The sequence below is a fragment of the Paraphaeosphaeria sporulosa genome (assembly GCF_001642045.1).
Source record: "Paraphaeosphaeria sporulosa strain AP3s5-JAC2a unplaced genomic scaffold CC84scaffold_3, whole genome shotgun sequence".
NCBI lineage: Eukaryota > Fungi > Ascomycota > Dothideomycetes > Pleosporales > Didymosphaeriaceae > Paraphaeosphaeria > Paraphaeosphaeria sporulosa.
The window spans coordinates 160,639-180,747 of record NW_017253362.1 but is presented as its reverse complement, the minus strand read 5'-3'; the positions used below and the strand labels follow the sequence as shown (position 1 = coordinate 180,747).

General features: G+C 53.5%; 7 protein-coding genes across 7 annotated transcripts; 4 read left to right on the top strand and 3 right to left on the bottom strand.

Moving 5' to 3' along the window:
* Nucleotides 1–66: 66 nt before the first annotated feature.
* Nucleotides 67–5,773, top strand: CC84DRAFT_1238826 (polyketide synthase; the record flags this gene model as incomplete). The annotated part of the gene is made up of 6 exons (XM_018183960.1): nucleotides 67–424; nucleotides 475–703; nucleotides 809–883; nucleotides 935–2,239; nucleotides 2,379–4,478; nucleotides 4,535–5,773. Exons 1-6 carry the CDS (start codon nucleotides 87–89, stop codon nucleotides 5,771–5,773), a joined length of 5,286 nt encoding a protein of 1,761 aa, XP_018038215.1. The 5' UTR covers nucleotides 67–86.
* Nucleotides 5,774–5,932: 159 nt separating this feature from the next.
* On the bottom strand, nucleotides 5,933–7,485 carry CC84DRAFT_1256819 (NAD(P)-binding protein). The gene is made up of 4 exons (XM_018184665.1): nucleotides 7,071–7,485; nucleotides 6,792–7,024; nucleotides 6,391–6,734; nucleotides 5,933–6,343 (listed from the first exon to the last, which is right to left on the bottom strand). The coding sequence occupies exons 1-4, from the start codon at nucleotides 7,173–7,175 to the stop codon at nucleotides 6,093–6,095; spliced, it is 933 nt and encodes a 310-aa protein (XP_018038214.1). The 5' UTR covers nucleotides 7,176–7,485; the 3' UTR covers nucleotides 5,933–6,092.
* Nucleotides 7,486–8,002: 517 nt separating this feature from the next.
* Nucleotides 8,003–8,516, bottom strand: CC84DRAFT_1256818 (uncharacterized protein; the record flags this gene model as incomplete). The annotated part of the gene is made up of 2 exons (XM_018184664.1): nucleotides 8,003–8,256; nucleotides 8,318–8,516. The coding sequence occupies 2 exons, from the start codon at nucleotides 8,511–8,513 to the stop codon at nucleotides 8,003–8,005; spliced, it is 450 nt and encodes a 149-aa protein (XP_018038213.1).
* A 2,313-nt stretch (nucleotides 8,517–10,829) lies between these two features.
* Nucleotides 10,830–12,761, top strand: CC84DRAFT_1085896 (Phosphoacetylglucosamine mutase; the record flags this gene model as incomplete). The annotated part of the gene is made up of 5 exons (XM_018174128.1): nucleotides 10,830–10,907; nucleotides 10,957–10,970; nucleotides 11,140–11,284; nucleotides 11,333–11,854; nucleotides 11,901–12,761. The coding sequence occupies 5 exons, from the start codon at nucleotides 10,830–10,832 to the stop codon at nucleotides 12,759–12,761; spliced, it is 1,620 nt and encodes a 539-aa protein (XP_018038212.1).
* Nucleotides 12,762–14,033: 1,272 nt separating this feature from the next.
* Nucleotides 14,034–14,598, top strand: CC84DRAFT_521631 (uncharacterized protein). Its single transcript, XM_018186609.1, has one exon. It carries the CDS (start codon nucleotides 14,213–14,215, stop codon nucleotides 14,555–14,557), a length of 345 nt encoding a protein of 114 aa, XP_018038211.1. The 5' UTR covers nucleotides 14,034–14,212; the 3' UTR covers nucleotides 14,558–14,598.
* A 677-nt stretch (nucleotides 14,599–15,275) lies between these two features.
* On the bottom strand, nucleotides 15,276–17,065 carry CC84DRAFT_1161908 (glutamyl-tRNA amidotransferase). Its single transcript, XM_018177858.1, has one exon. The coding sequence runs from the start codon at nucleotides 17,042–17,044 to the stop codon at nucleotides 15,581–15,583; it is 1,464 nt and encodes a 487-aa protein (XP_018038210.1). The 5' UTR covers nucleotides 17,045–17,065; the 3' UTR covers nucleotides 15,276–15,580.
* An 849-nt stretch (nucleotides 17,066–17,914) lies between these two features.
* On the top strand, nucleotides 17,915–20,108 carry CC84DRAFT_1113939 (FAD/NAD(P)-binding domain-containing protein; the record flags this gene model as incomplete). Its single annotated transcript, XM_018175377.1, has 6 exons — nucleotides 17,915–18,016; nucleotides 18,060–18,220; nucleotides 18,270–19,021; nucleotides 19,073–19,373; nucleotides 19,431–19,651; nucleotides 19,701–20,108. 6 exons carry the CDS (start codon nucleotides 17,915–17,917, stop codon nucleotides 19,973–19,975), a joined length of 1,812 nt encoding a protein of 603 aa, XP_018038209.1. The 3' UTR covers nucleotides 19,976–20,108.
* Nucleotide 20,109: the final 1 nt, after the last annotated feature.

Genomic DNA, 20,109 nt, shown 5'->3' with positions numbered 1-20,109 from the left:
GCAAACACAATCCGAACACCTTCCACGCTCAACTACGTGGTCGAATATCTTCAAGACCATCCTTTTAGCTGCAACCTCAAGATCTTATGCGAACCCGAAATACTATGGCACATGCGAAGGTCATCTATCTTTCTGGCGAGATTCCTCAAGGGGACCCGGAAGGGGACCAGCGGATTCTCTTCAGGAAGTTACATTTGCTAAGCAAGGAAAGGAATTATCCTATCCTTGCATCAACTCTTGAGGCTATTACCAGCTCTTTGAAGCAAGAATGCCGGCAACTAGAGAGAGCTCAGAGAGACCTGGTTCCTACTTTTGAGAGCGTACTTGACTTGACCGACAGCGTTCTTGCTCTCAGGAAGACACCCTTGGGTGGGGCTATTGAGCGAGTACTTGTGCTAGTCTTCCAGCTGGGTATCTTTATCGCGTCAGTATAAATGTAGTGTTGGTTCGAACATCGGCGCTGACTATCCGAAGCCACCATGAAGCAAACCCTCTCGAATACAAATTCCGATCAGAAAACACAGTGCTATTGGGCCGCGGTCCTGGCCTACTCTCTGGAGCAGCTATCGCACTATCTCCCACTCCTCTTTTGCTTCCAATCGTCGCCGCTGAAATCACCAAAATCACTTTTCGATTCGGGCTTATTGTAGATCAAGTTTGCCGGTCGTCTGAAGTGTCGCCTGATGAGATCAACGCGGATGGAGTAAGCAAACATCCCATTGATTCTTGAGACCGAGTAGTTACTTTAGATCACGAGTGAATTTGGATTGCTAAACCTGAGTCCATTTGGCTAACTTCGACGTTTTAGGCCTGGGTGTACTGCGCCCACGGTGCCGGCCATAAGGACGCAGAAGAAGCTGTAGCACAGTTCAACGCTAAAAAGGTGAGATTTTGCTACCTGTACCACTATGAAACATGACTCACATCCCTCTAGGCATATCCTCAAGCCAGCATGGCAACAGTCTTCAACGCCGACGATCTGTCAGTGAGCATAGGTGGCCCTCCATCAACGCTCAAATGTCTCTTCTCGGAGTCCGATTTCTTCAAAAAGACAAAAAACGTACCAATGAGAAAGGTTCAGGGTACGTGGCATAACGCCAAGACCTACGGTGCGGAGCATGTCAAAGAGATCTTCGAAGGCATTACACTAAGCAGCCATTTGTGCTTCCCCATATTCTCTCCGGTAACCGGACGACCTCTAGAATCAACAGAGGGTGTTGCGGTACTCACAGAATTGATGACGGAAATTTTGACGCAAAGTATTCGTTGGGACCAAACTATTGATGGCGTCTCCGATCATCTGAAACGACTCTCACCGAACGAGTTACAGCTGTGGAGTTTGCAGCCTTCGCACTACATGGCGAGTGTGCTCGACAGATGGAGTGCCGAGCTACCTACCGCTTCCATGTCACACGAGATCATGATGCCAACCGTTATGGGTCTGAACTTAGGCCAAAGTTCACCACGAGATGCGAAGTCGGCCAAGATTGCCGTCGTTGGCATGGCGTGCAGGTTCCCTGGAGGCGCTAATGATACAGAGAAATTCTGGGAACTACTAGCACAGGGTCGTGATGTCCATGCGCCTGTACCACCAGATCGATTCGATGCAGCGAGCCATGTGGACGCGACAGAACAAAAACCTAATACATCCAAGACGCCTTACGGCTGTTTTGTGGACGATCCAGGACTCTTCGATGCTTTCTTTTTCGGTATGTCTCCACGTGAGGCCGAGCAGACCGATCCCATGCAGCGCTTGGCTCTAGTGACAGCTTATGAAGCTCTCGAAAGTTCCGGTTACGTTAATGGCAGAGGTATTCACCAACGTCGGGTTGGCACATTTTACGGATGCGCCAGCGACGATTATCGTGAGGTCAACTCAGGTCAAGACATTGGGACATACTTCATCTCCGGGGGATGCAGAGCTTTTGGCCCTGGTCGTATCAATTACTTCCTGAAATTCTGGGGGCCAAGCTACAGCATTGATACAGCTTGTTCGTCCAGTTTGGCTGCCATTCAAGCCGCCTGTACCTCCCTTTGGAGTGGCGATATTGATATGGCCATCACAGGTGGCATGAACATCATCACCAACTCGGACGTTTATGCTGGCTTGAGCAGGGGCCATTTCTTGTCGCCCACCGGAGGGTGCAAAACATGGGATGAGGGAGCAGACGGCTACTGTCGTGCCGATGGTGTCGGCAGTGTCGTTCTCAAACGACTCGAAGACGCTGAAGCTGATAATGTAAGTGTTCCCGTAGCGCGTGTCAAGAGCATCTCGAGATCCTCAGCCTGGAGGAGATCTTCCCCCGCCCCGACGAGACGACTTTGTGATAGGTGTGTGCAATAATTCAGTCCAAGCTAACGTTATAATTGCACTTCAGGACAACATTCTTGCTGTCGTTCTCGCGGCTGGCACTGACCATTCGGCCGAGGCTGTCTCCATCACCCACCCCCACGACCTGGCCCAAGCCCATCTCTACAACCAGATGGTAAAACGCGCTGGGATCGATCCACTCTCCGTGGGCTACGTAGAGTTCCACGGGACGGGCACCGGTGCTGGAGATCCAACCGAGATGAGGTCGGTAACAAGTGTCTTTGCTCCAGGACAGCCAAGAAACACCAGTCTACACATCGGATCAGTGAAGGCCAACGTTGGACACGGAGAAGCTGCCGCTGGTATCATGTCTTTCATAAAGACTGTGCTAGTGTTTGATAAGGGCGTAATCCCTCCACACGTTGGTATCAAGACCGCGTTGAACCCAGCTCTGCCCAAGGATCTAGACAAGAGAGGCGTCATCATTCCGTTCACAGCCACGCCGTGGGAAAGAAGCAGCGAACAAAAGCGTTTAGCTATGGTGAACAACTTTGGCGCAGCTGGGGGCAACACGGCAATGATACTAGAAGAAGCAACAGCACGCCCCAGAGTTGGCGAGGACTCGCGACCTACTCATCCAATCACAATCTCGGCCAAAACGCCGCACTCTCTTGAACAGAATCTCAGACGTCTCGTCGCCTACGTCGAAGCACGGCCTAATCTTTCGATCGCTGACCTATCGTACACTCTATCTGCACGGAAGATGCATTACAACTACCGAGTTTCGATGTTGGTAACTTCTTGCCAGGAGGCTGTGAAGCGCCTCCATGAGAGTATCGAAACCACAGCAAGTCAGTTGCCGACCCCTTCCAAGCAACCGACCGTGGCCTTTGCTTTCACGGGACAGGGAACGTTCTACGTCGGCATCGGTGCCCAGCTATACAAGGATTCCAGATCTTTCCAGCAACACCTAGACCGACTCGACGGTATTGCTCGACGCCAAAAGTTCCCATCCTTCTTACCCGTTATAAAGGGCACCTGCAATGTCAAAGATGTACCGACTATCTCAATGCATCTGGCTATCGTGTGCGTAGAGATTGCCCTCACAAAACTCTGGGCATCGTACGGTGTTACTCCAAGTGTCGTTATAGGACATAGTCTAGGAGAGTACGCTGCGTTGAATGCAGCCGGTGTTTTCTCTGACACTGATACGATCTTCCTCGTCGGGACGCGTGCGATGCTACTAGAGACTATTTGTACGCCTGCTACGCATGGGATGTTGTCGGTTCGAGCATCTTTAGAGGCCATTCAGACCGCCGCCAACGGAGCCCCATTCGAAGTAGCCTGCATCAATGGTCCACAGGAGACTGTGGTGGGGGGTGCTGTCGCAGATCTCGATGCTCTGGCCACTGTTCTCGGGAAAGCGGGCTACAGGACCTTTAAACTGGATGTGCCCCATGCGTACCACACAAGTCAGATGGAGGCCCTACTGGATGACTTCGTCAAGTTGACGCAAGCTGTTGTGCCCAAGCATCCAAAGATCCCTGTTATTTCACCGCGTTGCTCCCAAGTCCTGACATCCGACATCGACGTTGCATACTTGGCCAAGGCAACGAGGGAGACAGTCGACTATGTTGGTGGACTTCATGCTGCCCGCCAAACTGGCGTCATTGCAGAGTCCAGTGTCTGGGTGGAGGTTGGCCATCACCCTTGCTGTGTCAGCTTTATCGCAAAGACGCTGTCGGACACGCGACTGACATGCCCAACCCTGCATCGAGACAAAAACAATTGGACGACAGTCGGCGAGACACTCGTTGCTTTGTACAATGCTGGTGTATCCGTAGATTGGTCGGAATACCATTTACCTTTTGAACCGGCGCTTCGACTGGTCGATACTCCTACATACGCATGGAACAACAAAAACTATTGGATTCAGTACACAGGAGACTGGAATCTTACAAAAGGACAGGCACTATCTGACCCCAGTTTAAGCGCAACCACGATTCAGACCGTGAAAGGCTTCCGGACGACAAGCATCCACAATATTCGCTCTGAGAGCTATACTGAGTCTTCAGGACAGCTCTTGGCAGAGTCTGACATGACCGATCCAGCGCTCAAGGATGTTATCGAAGGACATGCAATGAATGACTATGGAGTCGCATCTTCGGTGAGTTTATCGATTGCCATTACAAAGTTTTGACGCTGTGTTTCTAACAACCGTAGTTCCTCCATGCAGACATGGCTTTCACAGTCGCGAAACGCATTCTTGATAAGGGTATTCCAGCCTCATCCAACATTGGCATCAATGTTGCGGACTTCGAGTATCACGAACCCGTTGTCAAACATTACAACCCAACTGAAGCCCAGCCGATCGTTGTGAGCGCCGAGGCCGACTTGCAAAAGGGCCAAGCTCATATCAAATGGTACAATCCAGACAAAGATTTGTGGTACTGCCATGCATCTGTCTTCTATGAGGACCCTTCATCATGGCTGTTGACATGGTCTCGCTCAGTAGGCCTTGTAACAAGTCGTATCGCGGACTTATATGACCTGGCAGCGAATGGAAAGGCCGACAAGCTGACCACCAATCTGGCTTACAGCCTCTTCGGAAAGCTGGTAGGCTACTCGGACATGTATCGGACGATGAAGTCTGTCATTCTCAATAGAGATGAAGCCGTGGCCGAAGTAGAATTCCCTTCCGATACCGCTGGCTCGTGGACGGTGCCTCCACACTTCATCGACGGCTGTGTGTCACTTTCTGGCTTCATTCTCAACGGAGGCACTCATTTCGATAACACCAAATACTTCTACATCACCCCGTCTTGGAAGTCGATGAAGTTTGCGAAGCCGCTCACGCCTGGTGGGCGATATTTGGCATACGTCCGAATGATCCCTGCCGGGAAGAATGACTTTGTTGGCGACGTATATATTCTCCAAAATGACGAGATCGTCGGTGTAGTTGAGGCAATTGTGTTCAAGCAATGGCCGCGCGTCATGTTGAGTCGGTTCTTCAGCCCTCCAACAACAAAAGATAGTGCCCGGGTTGCTGTTCCTCCCCAGAGCGTCGCCCCTCCATCTTCGATGATTTCCGGTGGGAACACGTCCAAGATGCATTCGAATCAGCCTTCACTTTTCATAGGCGACTCTAAAGTCGTTTCAGGCCTGTTGACACCACCTTCACCTGCACCGAGCATCGAGACGCAGGAGATTAAGCAAAAACAACCCACTCTGGTTACGGGAGACTCTGGATCGACTGACCGTGCGTTCGGAATCATAGCGGAGGAACTAGCTGTTGACGTTCGAATGCTTACTGATGATGCGAACGTTGCAGATTTCGGCCTCGACTCGCTTATGTCTCTTGTCCTCTCCCAGAGGCTGCGTGAGGAGCTCAAGACGGAGATTCGCGATGCTTTCTTCTTAGAGGTTTCTACCTTTGGGGATTTGAAGAAAATGCTGGGGTAGACGGATTGAATAGAACATTGGGTCCCGAGGGGATCATAGAATAGCCTAGACTGTAGGATGAGAAGCCAGCGTACTCAAAATGACTAGGTCCTTGTAATAACGTAAAGTGAGCATCAAGTCTACTAGTGGACTCTCCCATCGCGACCATGGTAATTTTCCGTTCATTATTGCTTTACGTGACAGAAGTAGCACCATATCAGTGGCTGTGAAAGAATGAGGTATGCCAATAAACCGTCGCCCTCGTTTACGCTACAATCTTCACCTCCATTAAAACCGCCAGTGGGTCGATGTAGACATTTTCCCGTGATGCAGCTCTGGCTCATTTTCCTTTCCAATGCCCAAGAATCTCCTCCACTGTGACAGTCTTGATTTCCGGGAATAGTTGGTTCAGAGATCCCTCCTCAGGCATGTCAAACAATCCATATGCAACGTACAGTCCGAACTTGGACTGAATGCTATACAGCAAAGACTTTGGAATAAACGAATAGGCTGGTACATGGGATGGTAGTTCCGTGATTTCTCCACTCTGAAGTTTTTCGATCGAGTCGTAGGCAACGGCAAACTTGGATCCTACGATCGTTAGCGTGTAATGATAGCGCGGTTCAGTTCCAATATACCTCTGATCTCTTCAGCGAGCTTGACGGCCTTGTTCCAGGTAGTTTTGTCACTGTAGCAGACCATCGGATATGTCCATTTTGGCAGATCGAGCGCCGCGACAACAAATTTCCCCAAGTCTTTGGTGTAGGTGAAGGTCATGATCTCATTTCCAGTCCCAGGTATTGAGGCAGCTTTATTCGCAACATCCAGCACGAACGTTAACGGCTTCAGGGGAGATTCTACATACGGCATGCCATAGTAGTCAACGAAGTATCCGTTCTGAAACTGAGTCCATTCGAGGCTTGTTTTTTTGAGCGCTTCAATCGTCGCTATACGGAATGGCTGGAAGGGAATCCGAAGCGCCCTGAGAGATGATATTCAGCAAAGTTATGGTTAAAGACGGCTTCTGCTGGTGACTTACTCATCGGAAGGTATGACGCCGCCCCAGTTGCTCGCAATGAAGCGCTTTGTCGCCGAGGACTTATCTGATGCGGCCACTAGATCGAGCTCTGATTTGCCGGTGGCTTCAGTTAGAACCGCAATGGTTGAGATCACAGTGTGCACATTCCTGGATTCCAGTAGTTCGGTCACTTGCTCGAGATTTCCATAGTCGATCACCAATTCATCGTTAGCTGGATCACCATCTCCAGTTGCCTGTCATCTATTAGTTGCAGCCTCCCCGTCTGCCACTTGAACTTACGTTACGAGTCAACACAATCACCTCATGCTTTCGGCTCTGTCTCAGCGCATCCACAATCGTTCTCCCTACACGTCCAGTTCCACCAGCGACAGCGACTACAACCATGATGAGGAAATTGTCGTTATGGGATCAAGAAATCAATGTGGTTCGATGTCGTGTAGAGTCAATGTCGCGCAACTCGAGCATGATGGCACCTCTGATTTCTAATGGACTGGTTGTGGACTTTGCACATCATTTCTCATTCCACATAGCGAGATGACCAACGCAATACAATATGTGAGAATCTTATCAAGACTGCAATCGCGCGCGGTTCCCAAACTAGTATAGCACGTAAGTACCCACTAGACTTGATACAGCTCCGCGCGGATCGATCGGAGCCGAAACGGACCTTCAACAACCCAGTCAGTGTTATATCTAGCCTTTCGTCGGATGTAAAACCTGAAGTATATTTGCAACTTGAGCTTGTTGCGACCTCTAAACCTTTCTCGATTCTCTTCACGTGGGTAGTGTTTGGGCCGGCGGCTTGCTCAGCAAGACTGCGGGGTCTCCAAGCGCTCGTCAATGTTTACTCTGACCGTGCATCCTCAGAGCTCCAGAACTTTCCCTCCAATTCAAACCGAGCCCGAGCAATGCTCCTCTCTCGTCGTTAGATGGTACCAAAAATGTATTCTCTGGCCTCTAAAGAATTAGGTATGCTGAGAAAGAAACACTCAACATTGATCGAATATCACTTCTGGACTTTATCGATCTGAGTGTGTGTGAATACCCAAGTCCGACGAGAAAGGAGACATTCTGGATTGAAAAAGAGTGTTTTTAAGCATCTCCAGTATACATTAGCTGTGCGCCAGTACTTGTAAAGAATGCCTATACGTAGGCAACATATTGTACCTTGGTACAAGCTTAATCACCACACCTGACACCTAGTTCAGCATTCAGCCGCACGCAACAAACGTGAAGCTAGAAGAATCCGAGCAAGCATAGGTTACTCTGTTAGGCGAGGTGACCGGCGTGCATTGACTGTTGTCGCCTGTGAGAGCAAACGACTGCCCGGTGAACGGATTGCCATAATCTGCAGCAATACTATAATATAGCAAGCCGTTTGCAGTATTACCGGAGAAACCAAAGATCAGTTTCGGAACTTTTGCTGAGTAGAAGTTGAGATCAGTCGAGGATCCAACACTGTATCCTGTGTTGAGTCGAGTATCAGTCGATGTTCTGAAGCCGCGTCAGATCTCGAGTATACATACCTTCACCAGAGAGGAGGACGTCGAAATCCTTTCTACTTGCTAAATTGACGGTTGCCGCTCTGTACTGCTCGTTGCCGTAGACGACGTGGATGTTCTCTGAGCACTGATTGGTAACGGTGAGAACCGAGACACCACGCGCACTGCCCACGGAAAAACCGAGGCCAAAAAGTGTTTTGCTGAAATGCATGTCGGTCATAGGATATGTTGTACGGAGCAACGAATGCTTTGGGATAGTGTTCTACCTCAGCAATGGAAAGGCTGAAATTAAATTGAAGGCTGATTATGTCTAGGACTGTAGTAGGTCCTACAGTGCCCCAGATGCCACAAGTAGGCAATTCACTGGGCGTATGCGTCGGGAGACTAGTCACAAGTGGGCTAGGGCCATGGTTCTGATATAACTTTTGGGCGATGCAGACGATCATGCATCAAGGGTCGGCGCCCATTTGTCGGACAGATTTTCCGTCGACTGTTGAATGCAAGAATTTGGGGTACTTCAATCCGTGATGGGATTGGCTGACGCTAATACCCGGGGGCTTGTATTCAAAAGCGCCCCGATGTACTTGCATCGGCTTGCGTAGAAGAATAGACCTATTCAGAGAGGAGACCTTGCACGCGAAATGGTACTTCTAGAATTAAGACGAGAGATGGGCGCATAAAAATTGCTCAAGCAGAACGTCTTCCTTCAGCTCAGGTACGGTAGCGCGTGGTGCTGGCCTGAAATCATCGAGCGGGGCATCACGTCGGCATAATGGGCGGGCGCATTGCTGTATAATATTACACACTTAGCCTTACGCTCGATACCTTTGAATACCGAAACCACAGCTAACGATCTCCATGGACGATTGTTCAATAAGAATCGGTGCTTCAGCTAATGATGTGCGCGCGGAACCCGCAGCATGCACAAGATCCCCATTGTGGAGGAAGAGCGCGGCCTGATCGCGACTCGATTGGGGCCGGGCCTTCAGAGAGCGCTTTACGGCTTGCTCGCGCACCGCCCATGGCCTACTATCCGTCATATGGCCCTCATCATGTCAACCCTGGCTTTTGCAAGGCTGAAGTGTTATTTACCATATCCTCGTCCACCTCTAACCAGCTGCAAGAAAAAGCTGCACGCCCTCACCCAGCACCATCCACTCTAGGAGCAAACCTTTTCCCCCTCTCACATCCACCCGACCCAAAGGACGATCACGTTTTGAGCAAGCTTGAGATGCTTTTTGCTCAGCAAGCATGGCACCCGTGCAAGATATGGACGGTACGTGTTCTTGCGAGACTGATTCGCCCATGCTCACCTTCATGCTGATGTGATGTGCCCCCGTGTTGTCGAAGGCCGCTACGACCTTCATGGTCCTGATGGCAAGATCGTGTTTTCTCAGGTTTGGGAGACAATCGTTCAGCCTGACTGTTCTACTACTATGGACATGTGGTCTATGCCATAAGCCCTACCACCATCGTTGGAGCTGCAGAAGCTCAGGTCGGGCAAGCCACCACCCAGAAGATAGCAGGTATACTGGGCCGGTCAAGGCCATCGGTGCGACTTTTGCCAAGATACCAATCACCAACAGTGGTCGCGAGTGCTACTCCGACGGGATCAACATCGATCCGCCAATGAGTCTATATCTCGTCGCATGTATGGATGTGGCCGATTCCACCGCAGTGTGGATCAAGACACTGTTGGTGACATCCTTACTGACAAGGAGCTATTTCGTATCTTGAGAAAGATCGTGACAGCGCGCTGTTGGTGAACCGTGCTGGCAGGATAGGATTAGGGGTTTCTGGAGCACATATAGCGTAAATTAGACACCTTTGTTTATGCCATTCGAAAAGCTGCCGGAAAAGCTGCCGGTAGCGAGTGTGATCAGCAGGCGGGCGGGGATTGCTCATATGCGCACGAAGGATTAAAAGCTCAATGTTGGCCGTGGGTACAAAGTGCTACCTGTGGTAGTGACGAGATCAGAGAGTGAACAGTACAGGGAATGGCCACCTGGCGCACACGTCGATCATGCAGAGGTCCCTCAACGGTATGTAACCACAGACGTTAGCAATCCTGGTGATCCTGGTGGACAGTACTTACATTATCGGCAGTAGCGAGGCGTGCGAAGCGAGGTGGCTACATCCTGGAGATGCGGAGGCACTGGCGTGGACATGAAGAATTAGCGACCAGCCTGGAATCTGTACGAGAGCGAAGACATGCTTGCAAAGCGACCACTACATACGAGAATGCAGCTGAGGCGTAGTTTCAGCTCTCAGCGACGTCAGAGCGTGGCGTCGCCCAAACCTTGCTAGCGCGCGACGGGCGGGCGACGTGGTTGGGCGGCGTGTTGCGGTGAGATTGAGGCTCAGCGGGGTCCTGATGGGCGAGCGCGAGCGACTTACACCGGGCCCCCGCCTGTTTTCTCTCTTCTCTTGTTAGCCTAGCTTTGTTTCCTTCTTCTGTTGCATACACGCCTTTTGTAATCTCTTCTTACTGCAATTGCCCCGACCAAGAGCTGGCTGCCCACACGAAGGCCTCGTCATGTCCAACGCCATTGTCGACGCCGTGCAGAAGCACCCCGCGCCCGAGGGCCTCAAGTACACATATGGAACTGCTGGGGTAGGTGCGCGCGATCGAGGGGCTTCAGGAGTGCGCTGACCGAGAGCAGTTCAGGACAAAGGCGTAAGTCTGCACACGTTGCCTTGCGATGATGTAGTGTGCATCGTGTGGCATGCGGTTGGGAGCCCCTCGACCCCGCCTGCGATTGGCTCACCATGCACCACGATGGCTCCCGCTCCCGCCTCGCACCGCCCCAGACGAACTCAGCATGGACGCAAGCTTACGGATGCAGCGACGTCCTCGACTCGGTGCTCACGCGCGTGGGCCTCGTCGCCGCGCTGCGGTCGCGCTCGCTCAAGGGAAAATGGATCGGTGTCATGATCACGGCGTCGCACAACCCCCCCGAGGACAACGGCGTGAAGCTGGTCGAGCCGCTGGTGGGTGCCCACGCCGTGCGCACGCAAGGCCTGAGCTAATGGCAGCAGGGCAACATGCTGCAGGAGGAGTGGGAGGTGCTCAGCACCGACATGGCCAACAAGGCCAACGGCGACGAGGTGCTGCAGTACTACAACGAGATCGCGTCCAAGTACAAGATCGACCTCGACGCCCCCGCCCGCGTCGTCGTCGCCCGGGACACGCGCGCGTCGGGCGCCCGCTTGCTGGGCTGCGTGCAGGACGGCCTCAAGGCGGCGGGCGCTGAGGTCAAGGACTACGGCTTCCTGACCACGCCGCAGCTGCACTACATGGTGCGCTGCCTCAACACCGAGGGCACCAAGGACGCCTACGGCACCCCCACCGAGAAGGGCTACTACGAGAAGTTCGGCGCCGCCTTCAAGACGGCGCTCAAGGGCAAGAAGCCCCAGGGGAGCTTGACCGTCGACTGCGCCAACGGCGTCGGCGGGCCCAAGCTGGTCGAGCTCATCAAGTACCTGCCGCCCAAGGAGGAGGCCCTCGAGATCCACGTCGTCAACGACAACGTCATCAAGCCCGAGAGCCTCAACGTCGACGTAACGCCGTTCGTATCCACCTCATGATTCATGCTAACGCCTGCAGTGCGGTGCCGACTTCGTCAAGACCAACCAGCGCGCACCCCCCTCGTCCAAGACCGGCCCCGGCGACCGCTGCTGCTCCCTCGACGGCGACGCCGACCGCGTCGTCTTCTACTTCAAGGACCAGTCGAACGTCTTCCGCCTGCTCGATGGCGACCGCATCGCCACGCTTGTCGCCTCCTTCCTGGGCGACCAGGTCCGCAGCGCTGGCCTCGCCGACTCCATCAAGATCGGCGTCGTTCAGACCGCCTACGCCAATGGCGCCGCAACCCAGTACGTCGAGCAGCACCTCAAGCTCAAGGTCGACTGCACCCCCACCGGCGTCAAGCACCTGCACCACGCCGCCGAGAAGCTCGACATCGGCGTCTACTTCGAGGCCAACGGCCACGGCACCGTCATCTTCTCGCCCGACACCCTCGACACCATCGCAAAGTACGAGCCCAAGAACCCCGGCCAGGCCGATGCCCTGTCCGTCCTGCGCGCCTGCATCGACCTCATCAACCAGTCCGTCGGCGACGCCCTCTCCGACGCGCTCCTCGTCGAGGTCGTCCTCGCGCACAAGAGCTGGACCACCCAGGAGTGGCTGTCCACGTACACCGATCTGCCCAACCGCCTGCTCAAGGTCCTCGTCTCCGACCGCACCATCTTCAAGACCACCGACGCCGAGCGCAGACTTACTTCACCAGAGGGCCTGCAAAAGCAGATCGACGCCGAGGTCAGCAAGGTGCGACAGGGGCGGAGTTTTGCGCGCGCGAGCGGTACCGAGGACGCGGTGCGCGTGTACGCAGAGGCTGCGACCAAGGCCGAGGCCGAGGATCTGGCGCGCAAGGTTGCGGAACTCGTGAAGCAGGCGGGCAGCTCGTAGGGTGGGGTGCCGTTGGCGCTGGACGTGCCGTCATTGCTGAGGCCGTGTGCAGAGGGGCCGTAAGGAAAGGCGAGGCCACATGCTATTGCAACGATGGCGACGAGAAATGAGGATGATAGACAAAAGTTTCTCCATATTCGAATGAATCAAAAGGGGCTAGACGACGTGGGATGCTCGCGGCTTTGGCGATGTGACACTGCACTTCCTCATGGCATGCAAACTTTGGTCTGCCTACTGTGCACGTTTCCCGCATTCGCTGCGTGCGAAACAGGGCTAGGTGATGTGCGATGTATTGACATCAAAAGTGACAGTCCCGAGGAAGGTAGGAAAGGCGGAAGGGCGAGAAGCAGACAGGGCCGAGGACGTTGCCCACGGGCGCTGTGCGTTTACAAGTCGACCATTGGGCAGCGATGATGGCTGCAGAGTGGTGCACCGCAGGGCAGGACACGGACGGCTTTCGAGGCCGAAGAGTCGCGCGGCGTGCGTCTAGGCATGTACGCTTATCAGCATGCCTTTGCGCTGCTTCTGCGCTTTGGCAGGACCATACCGAACGACGGTGCTCTGGGTGTACACTATGGTAACGGGGAAGCGAGGCACCGCGCTGTTGTAGTCTACGGCGGGATCTGAGGTCAGATGTACCGCCTTTATACACGTGGTAGGATGAGGCATCGAAGCAAATGTCTGGTGGTCATGTGGAGGAGCCATCTTGTGGCGGCTTTACACATGCAGCCTTCGGACCAAATGAGGTCTTGAAGAGCAATTACAGCGGGAACCACGACACAGCATTGACGTGTGTGCTGCTCGTTGCAGATCGTAGCAGCGTCGTTGAGGGTTGCGTTCCGCCGAGTCGTCTCACGCGCTGGACATGCGGGGTTTTGTGCACCCACTGGGTGGGAGAACAGCGGTACCTTGAACAAGAAGGCGGTTCTGCTCTGCAAGACGACACTTCTCGGTAGGCTGATGTTTCGCCGCTGTTGTTGCCGCGTTGGGATCTGTTTGGCACACGTTGTGGGGGGTAACAGCTGCGGACTCGGTGGCCATGGATCATCTTGAGACGATCCAGGCCGCACTGGGTCGGCACACGGTCAGACATACCCGATAGTCCTTCCGGCGGAGGATCCAGGCAAAAGAAAGAAAACGTCCGGCCAAGTTGCAAAGCGGAGAAAGCCGCTGGTGCCGCAGCCACCCTAAACGCCTGTTCGCGAGGTGCGAATGTCGTACTTGCACCCTACTGGGACTCTTGAAGTTGGCGTTACAGACTCAGAACACATGTCACACAAGAGGATTGGTACATCGTGGCCGGAGCCCAGGAAGACGGATGGCTTGCCGACGACGAGAGCTTCGGATTCGGCTTTGAACTGAACACGCCGAACACGAGGACCGCCTCCTGCCGTTGGGATCCGAGCAACTGGGCCTATGAGGGGACTGCTTGCGCGTGTGAGAGCACTGGTATGCAGCTTCCAAGCCAAGCTTGGGTCTCTCCACTGCTGGTGTCGTGCGCCGGCAGTTGTGAATTGCGGGCACGCATGTTCCGCGTCTGCTATTTTGCGAGTGCTTGGTATGGTGAACGCTCTCTAACTTGTACTGCACGTCGAACAGCGTCGAGAGGGCGATGTATACCTACATGTCAGGCAGATCTCACCGGGCAGCACAAACCCCGCCCACCTCAATTGATATACGCCTCCAACCTGCAGCCCAGCTCGGCCGTATCTCTCCCGCCTACTGCACGAGCTCGTCCTGCAATCCGCGATACGCCAAGCGGGTTGAGTAGGCCTGATCTCCACTCTCGCTCGTGAGATGGTGGCCCGCCTGCAATTCCCATAGGCCTCACCACCACGCACATCTCAACCTCATCGCCCGATACGACGCCCTCGACATTCACACTTCGCAGCAGAGCGGGGTAATTCCGTCTCCAAGCCCGCCCCATTCGCCCATACCCATCCCGTCTCGCACCTCCACTCCATACACGGCAAGCCCACGCATGTGCGCGTGGCATGCGCACACATGCTTCTTCTGCACGCCGGCGCCTACGCTAGTTCTCCTGCAGAGTAGCTGTGGTAGGTGGCATGGGGCCGGGGGCTCGTCGAGCAAGTATATATAGAGCGGTGGTTGCGCACCATGATGTCCGCCAGCCTTAGCATTGCACCTCAGCAACGCCATCCGACCAATCACACACGTTCCGGCTTTTTCCAGCTACCAATCATACATCATGTCTCCCTGGTATGTGCGGCGGTGCCCCGAGCGGTTCTTGTCCCTTGGTGTTGGGGTGGAGCGAGTTGGGGATGAGCAGGGCCTTCGAGAGGGTGTCGAGGGGCGGAGATGTGGTCGTTATCAGAGAGACACGGATGCTGACTTTGATCCACAGCTCCTGCTCCAACTGCGCCAACTGCAACGGCAACTGCAACAGCTGCGGCTGCAGCTCGTGCAGCCACTAAGCGCCTCGTCGTAATTGCGCCCCGTCACTGCGCTACACCTTCCACCATGTCAGCGCTGTGATCCTGGACGATGGACCACAGCTTAGGAGAATTCTGGAGGAAGGCGGGGGCATGGCGGAGGAGAAAAAGCGGCGTGCCTGGCACGGGGTTACGTAGTGCTTCAATTGAAACCGTCGTTTTGTATGCTTGCACTGTCGCGACGTCCCACTTAGGAATTGTGCTGGAAAGGCTGCTTACGAGAGCTAATCCTGCGTCTCTCGAACTTCGAACTTTCTGTCATCTCAAGTGCGGACTTGATTGCTGGTCACTTGTCCGGGGGGGGGAAGAAATGGGATGTGATCTTTGCATGGGTATCTATTCGGTACTCTTGTACAGACAGTCTAATCAGCCGGCTTTGGCAGCTTCCAGAAGCTGTCGGGCCACAGCAAGAACCAGTTTATCGTCGCCATACTGCCCTATGATCTGCATCCCGGCGGCTCCTGCACTTTCGCTTTTGGTAGCTTTGTCGACTTGAATCGGTACACTGATTGCTGGAAGGCCAGCCAGACTGGCAGGCACCGTAAAGACGTCGTTCATGTACGCATGCAACGGCTTCTGGTCCTTAATCTCGGAGAATTTCGGCGCTAGCGTTGGGGCCGTGGGACACAAGAGGACGTCCACGCCATCTGCTTTCTTGCCGTACTCTAAGCTGTTCAAGCAATTCGGCGTAGCGAATGCCTTGTCAAAGTCCTGCTGCACTAGCCTCCTCACCTTCTGGGCCTGGATGAAGTAGTTGTCAATAGCCTGCGCACTCAGCGAGAATGCTCCCAGAAGAATCCTCCGCTGGACTTCGGGACCAAACCCTTCTCCCCGCGTCTTTGCAAACAGTACACTCTCCGGTGTGCCATCTTTGCCTTCTGCTCGGGATCCGTAGCGAACGCCGTCATACTTGGCCAGATTACTCGATGCTTCCGCGGGTGCGAGAACGTAGTATGCGGAGAGCGCGTGCTGAGTCGCGGGCAGATGTACTTTGTGTAGTGTGTGGCCGCGCTTTTGTAGGAGCTGGAGGGAACGCAACCATGCCTTCCGCACGGCAGGGTCGAGAGATGAGATGTTATAATCTATCGGCACTCCGACCTTCAACGTTTTTGATGGCGCTGGCTCCTCAACTGGGAGGCCAGAACGTGTTGTAGGGTCCAAAGACGTAGGATCTTGACGGTCGTATGCATTCGTGATATCAAAAATGCCTTCCACGCTGTCCACGTCGGTGCCAAGTATACCGACCGTGTCCAGGGAGTTTGCATATGCGATCACTCCCCATCGACTGAGCAGCCCATAGCTCGGCTTGAATCCGACGGTCCCAGTATAGGCAGCGGGTAACCTGACAGAGCCGCCTGTGTCGGTTCCCAATGCCGCCCAGCATTGCCCCGTCGCGACCGCCACAGCGCTTCCGCCTGAGCTGCCTCCAGCGCTGCGCTCCACGCCATCACACTGGGATTTTGTCGCTCCAAAATGCGAGTGTGTGGTGTGCGACCCCATGCCAAACTCATCCATGTTCGTCTTTCCCAGCACGATCGCACCTGCCTCGCGCAGTTGCCTCACCACAGTCGCATCGTGCGGACTGTTGAACTTCTTCAATATCCCGGATGCAGCCGTGGTAGGTATATCGGTTGTACATATATTGTCCTTGATAGCGACGAGCCTGCCGTTTGGGCTGCGAGGATCTACATTGTCGGTCGGCGAAGGGCCGGCCGCTGTCGCGACGCGAGCAAGGACTGTTTCGAGGTTGGCGACGTTGACAAAGGCATTGAGATGGCTGTATCGTCCTAAGCTGTCGATTTGTCGCTGAGCATGTCTAAGGAGGGACATTGAGGGTGGGTAACATGGCAGACGCGGTGCAGCCACCATGCGTAGCGGAGCGTAAGTTTTGGCGCGACAGCACGTGACGATAGCTAACCGCATCGGGCCAGCCGAAGCAGCCCGCAGGACGACCCCATTCTTCAACACCCGCTCTCAGACCAGCAAATGGATACACCATCAATCGGATCGCAACACTGCCGTAAGAGGAGGTGACATTCCATGAAATCAGGGATTTTCCGCAGCTCCCACTGCCCGCTAATCAAGATTGCGAAACGAAAGATTGGATGTGATACAGAGAGGACTGGGAACCATCAAGAGAGCACTTGACACAATTGGAGCAAGACATTTTATTCCCAATTCAAGGCAACAGTATGGTATTATTCATTCGAAGTCAACGATCGAAATATCACCCCTGCTGAGCAATGCCTCGGATGCCGCCTGCTACGCGGAGCTACCCCGCAAAGTGGGAATTCGTCTCCACCCCTCACGAGGAACGAGACCACGGAGTACTAGGCGTCCGAGGGCCTCGCCCAATCAGGGTAACCATTGTAACACACTAGGAGGAGGCTCGATGGGTCATTTTATACCTGATTTCCAATCTCGAGCTGTCAGTCTGCTCGATTCAGGCGCCATGATGCACACACCCAGACCTGATGTGCACCCGAGGTTTAAGCAGACTGATGCCATCGTTCAACCAACTTGCTGTAGCTTCTTCCCTCAACTTCACTCGAGAATCAAGTGCATTTCTTCGGCCATTTCAACGCCTTTGACTGATAATACAGCATGCCGTAGAACTCTGGCGACTATAGATACCAGCATCAGTACTTATCATTCACATTTTTCCGATTAACCCTCACAGTTTGAGATTTGAAAAACACGATGGCTCCTGACCTCAACTCTATAAAATCCAATGGCAGATGGGACTACTCCACCCCAGGATCCGAAGGCTACAATATCCCCAACATAACTTACAATGTGGGTGTATTTTTGCTACTCTTCTCCCACCAACTAAATTCATGCATAGGATCCCTCCACCCGTCGGATGAAGATCCTCACTATTGGTGCCGGACTCAGCGGCATACTTCTCGCATACCAAATCCAGAAACATTGTGAGAATGTGGAACATGTCATATACGAGAAGAACGCCGATCTTGGAGGTACTTGGCTCGAGAACAGATACCCCGGGTATGTGGTTTATCCAGCGAGCCCGCAAGACACTAGCTAACATCCCAAGATGTGCATGTGATATCCCGAGCCACGCATACACGATGAACTTCGCCCTCAACCCCGACTGGCCACGATTCTTCTCATACGCACCCGACATCCACAAATACCTTTGCAAAGTGTGTGATGTTTTCGATCTCCGCAGATACATGACCTTCAACACCGAGGTAGTGCGTGCAGAGTGGCAGGATGACAGCGGGAATTGGAAGGTCAGCCTTCGGCAGAAGTCACCATCCGGCGAAATCAAAGAGTTCGAAGAGGAGTGCGACCTGCTGCTATACGCCACCGGGATCCTGAACAATTTCAAATGGCCGGACATTCCGGGCCTGAAGAAGTTCAAAGGGCGTGTCGTCCATACTGCGTACTGGCCAGAGGACTACCAAGAAGAGCAGTGGAAGGACGATCGCGTCGCGATTATTGGCTCCGGCGCATCGTCGATCCAGACCGTACCGAAGATGCAGCCGCACGTGAAGCATATGGACATATTCGTGCGTACGGGGGTCTGGTTTGTGCAGATTGCGAACAACTTTGGGCAGAACAAGGAGTACACAGAGGAGGAGCGGGATACCTTTCGTAAAAATCCGGAGGCGCTCGTGGCGCATGCGAGAGACATCGAAGGCCAAGTGAATGGCCTTTGGGGGGTGTTTTACCACGGTAGCGAGGCGCAGAAGGAATCGCAAAAGGTGTTAAGAGCAAGAATGAAAGAGTTCATCAAAGACGAGAGGTTACTGGAAGGCTTTACTCCCAAGTTCGAAATCGGCTGTGAGTTACCTGTAGTATATTGACTTTCGAAGGAATTACTGATGGCTCTAGGCCGCCGCATCACCCCTGGAGACCCCTACATGGAGGCTATTCAGAAAGATAACGTTGATGTGAGTTTCACCGCGGTCGACGCGATCACAGAAAAAGGTGTCGTTGGCGGCGACGGCAAAGAGCGAGAAGTAGATACAATCATCTGCGCGACCGGCTTTGACGTGACATACCGGCCGCGCTTCCCAATCATCGGCAAGAATGGTGTCGATCTATACAAAAAGTGGGAGAAAGAGCCCGAGTCGTATCTCGGACTTGGTTGCCCAGACATGCCTAATTGGCTTATGTACATTGGTCCCACTTGGTACGTCTATTTCTTTTGTTCGAGGTCTTGAACACTGCATGACTAATGCATTTTCAGGCCGGTGGAAAATGGCTCCGTGGCTGGCCCCCTGCTGTCTGTGGTTGAGTACACCATTCAGATCATCAAGAAAATGCAGCGCGAGCACATCAAGTCTTGGGTTCCGCGGCAAGACATTACCGACAGATTCAACGAACATGCGCAAGAATGGATTAAGCACACAGTCTGGAAAGACGATTGTCGGTCGTGGTACCGAAATAATGAGACGGGACGCGTGAATGGTGAGTGAACTGATGTCAAAGCACCGGTCCCATTCTGACAAGAAAACAGCGGTCTGGCCAGGGTCTTCACTACAGTATAGCGAAGTAATCGAGGCACCCCGCTACGAAGACTTTCACATCGAATACTTGCACAAGAATCCTTGGGCGCACATGGGGATGGGCTTTTGCATGGCAAATACGGTCGAAGGCAGCGATCTAAGTCCCTATCTACAGCTGGAGAATATCGATCCGAAATGGTTGAAAGCTGTGGGTTATGAAGGAACCCCAGAAGAATCGCAGAACGGCAGAAAGCATCCGAATCGTCACCGCGAGTTATACTGGTAATGTTTTTGAGCGCGGAGCGATCCCTTCACATGGGGCTAGGTCGACCGAGTCTTCTCAAATTAGCGGATAGGCTGCATGATGCGCCACTAGTATCTATGGCATCCAGTTGCTGTGGGTTAATTGAGCTCTTGACT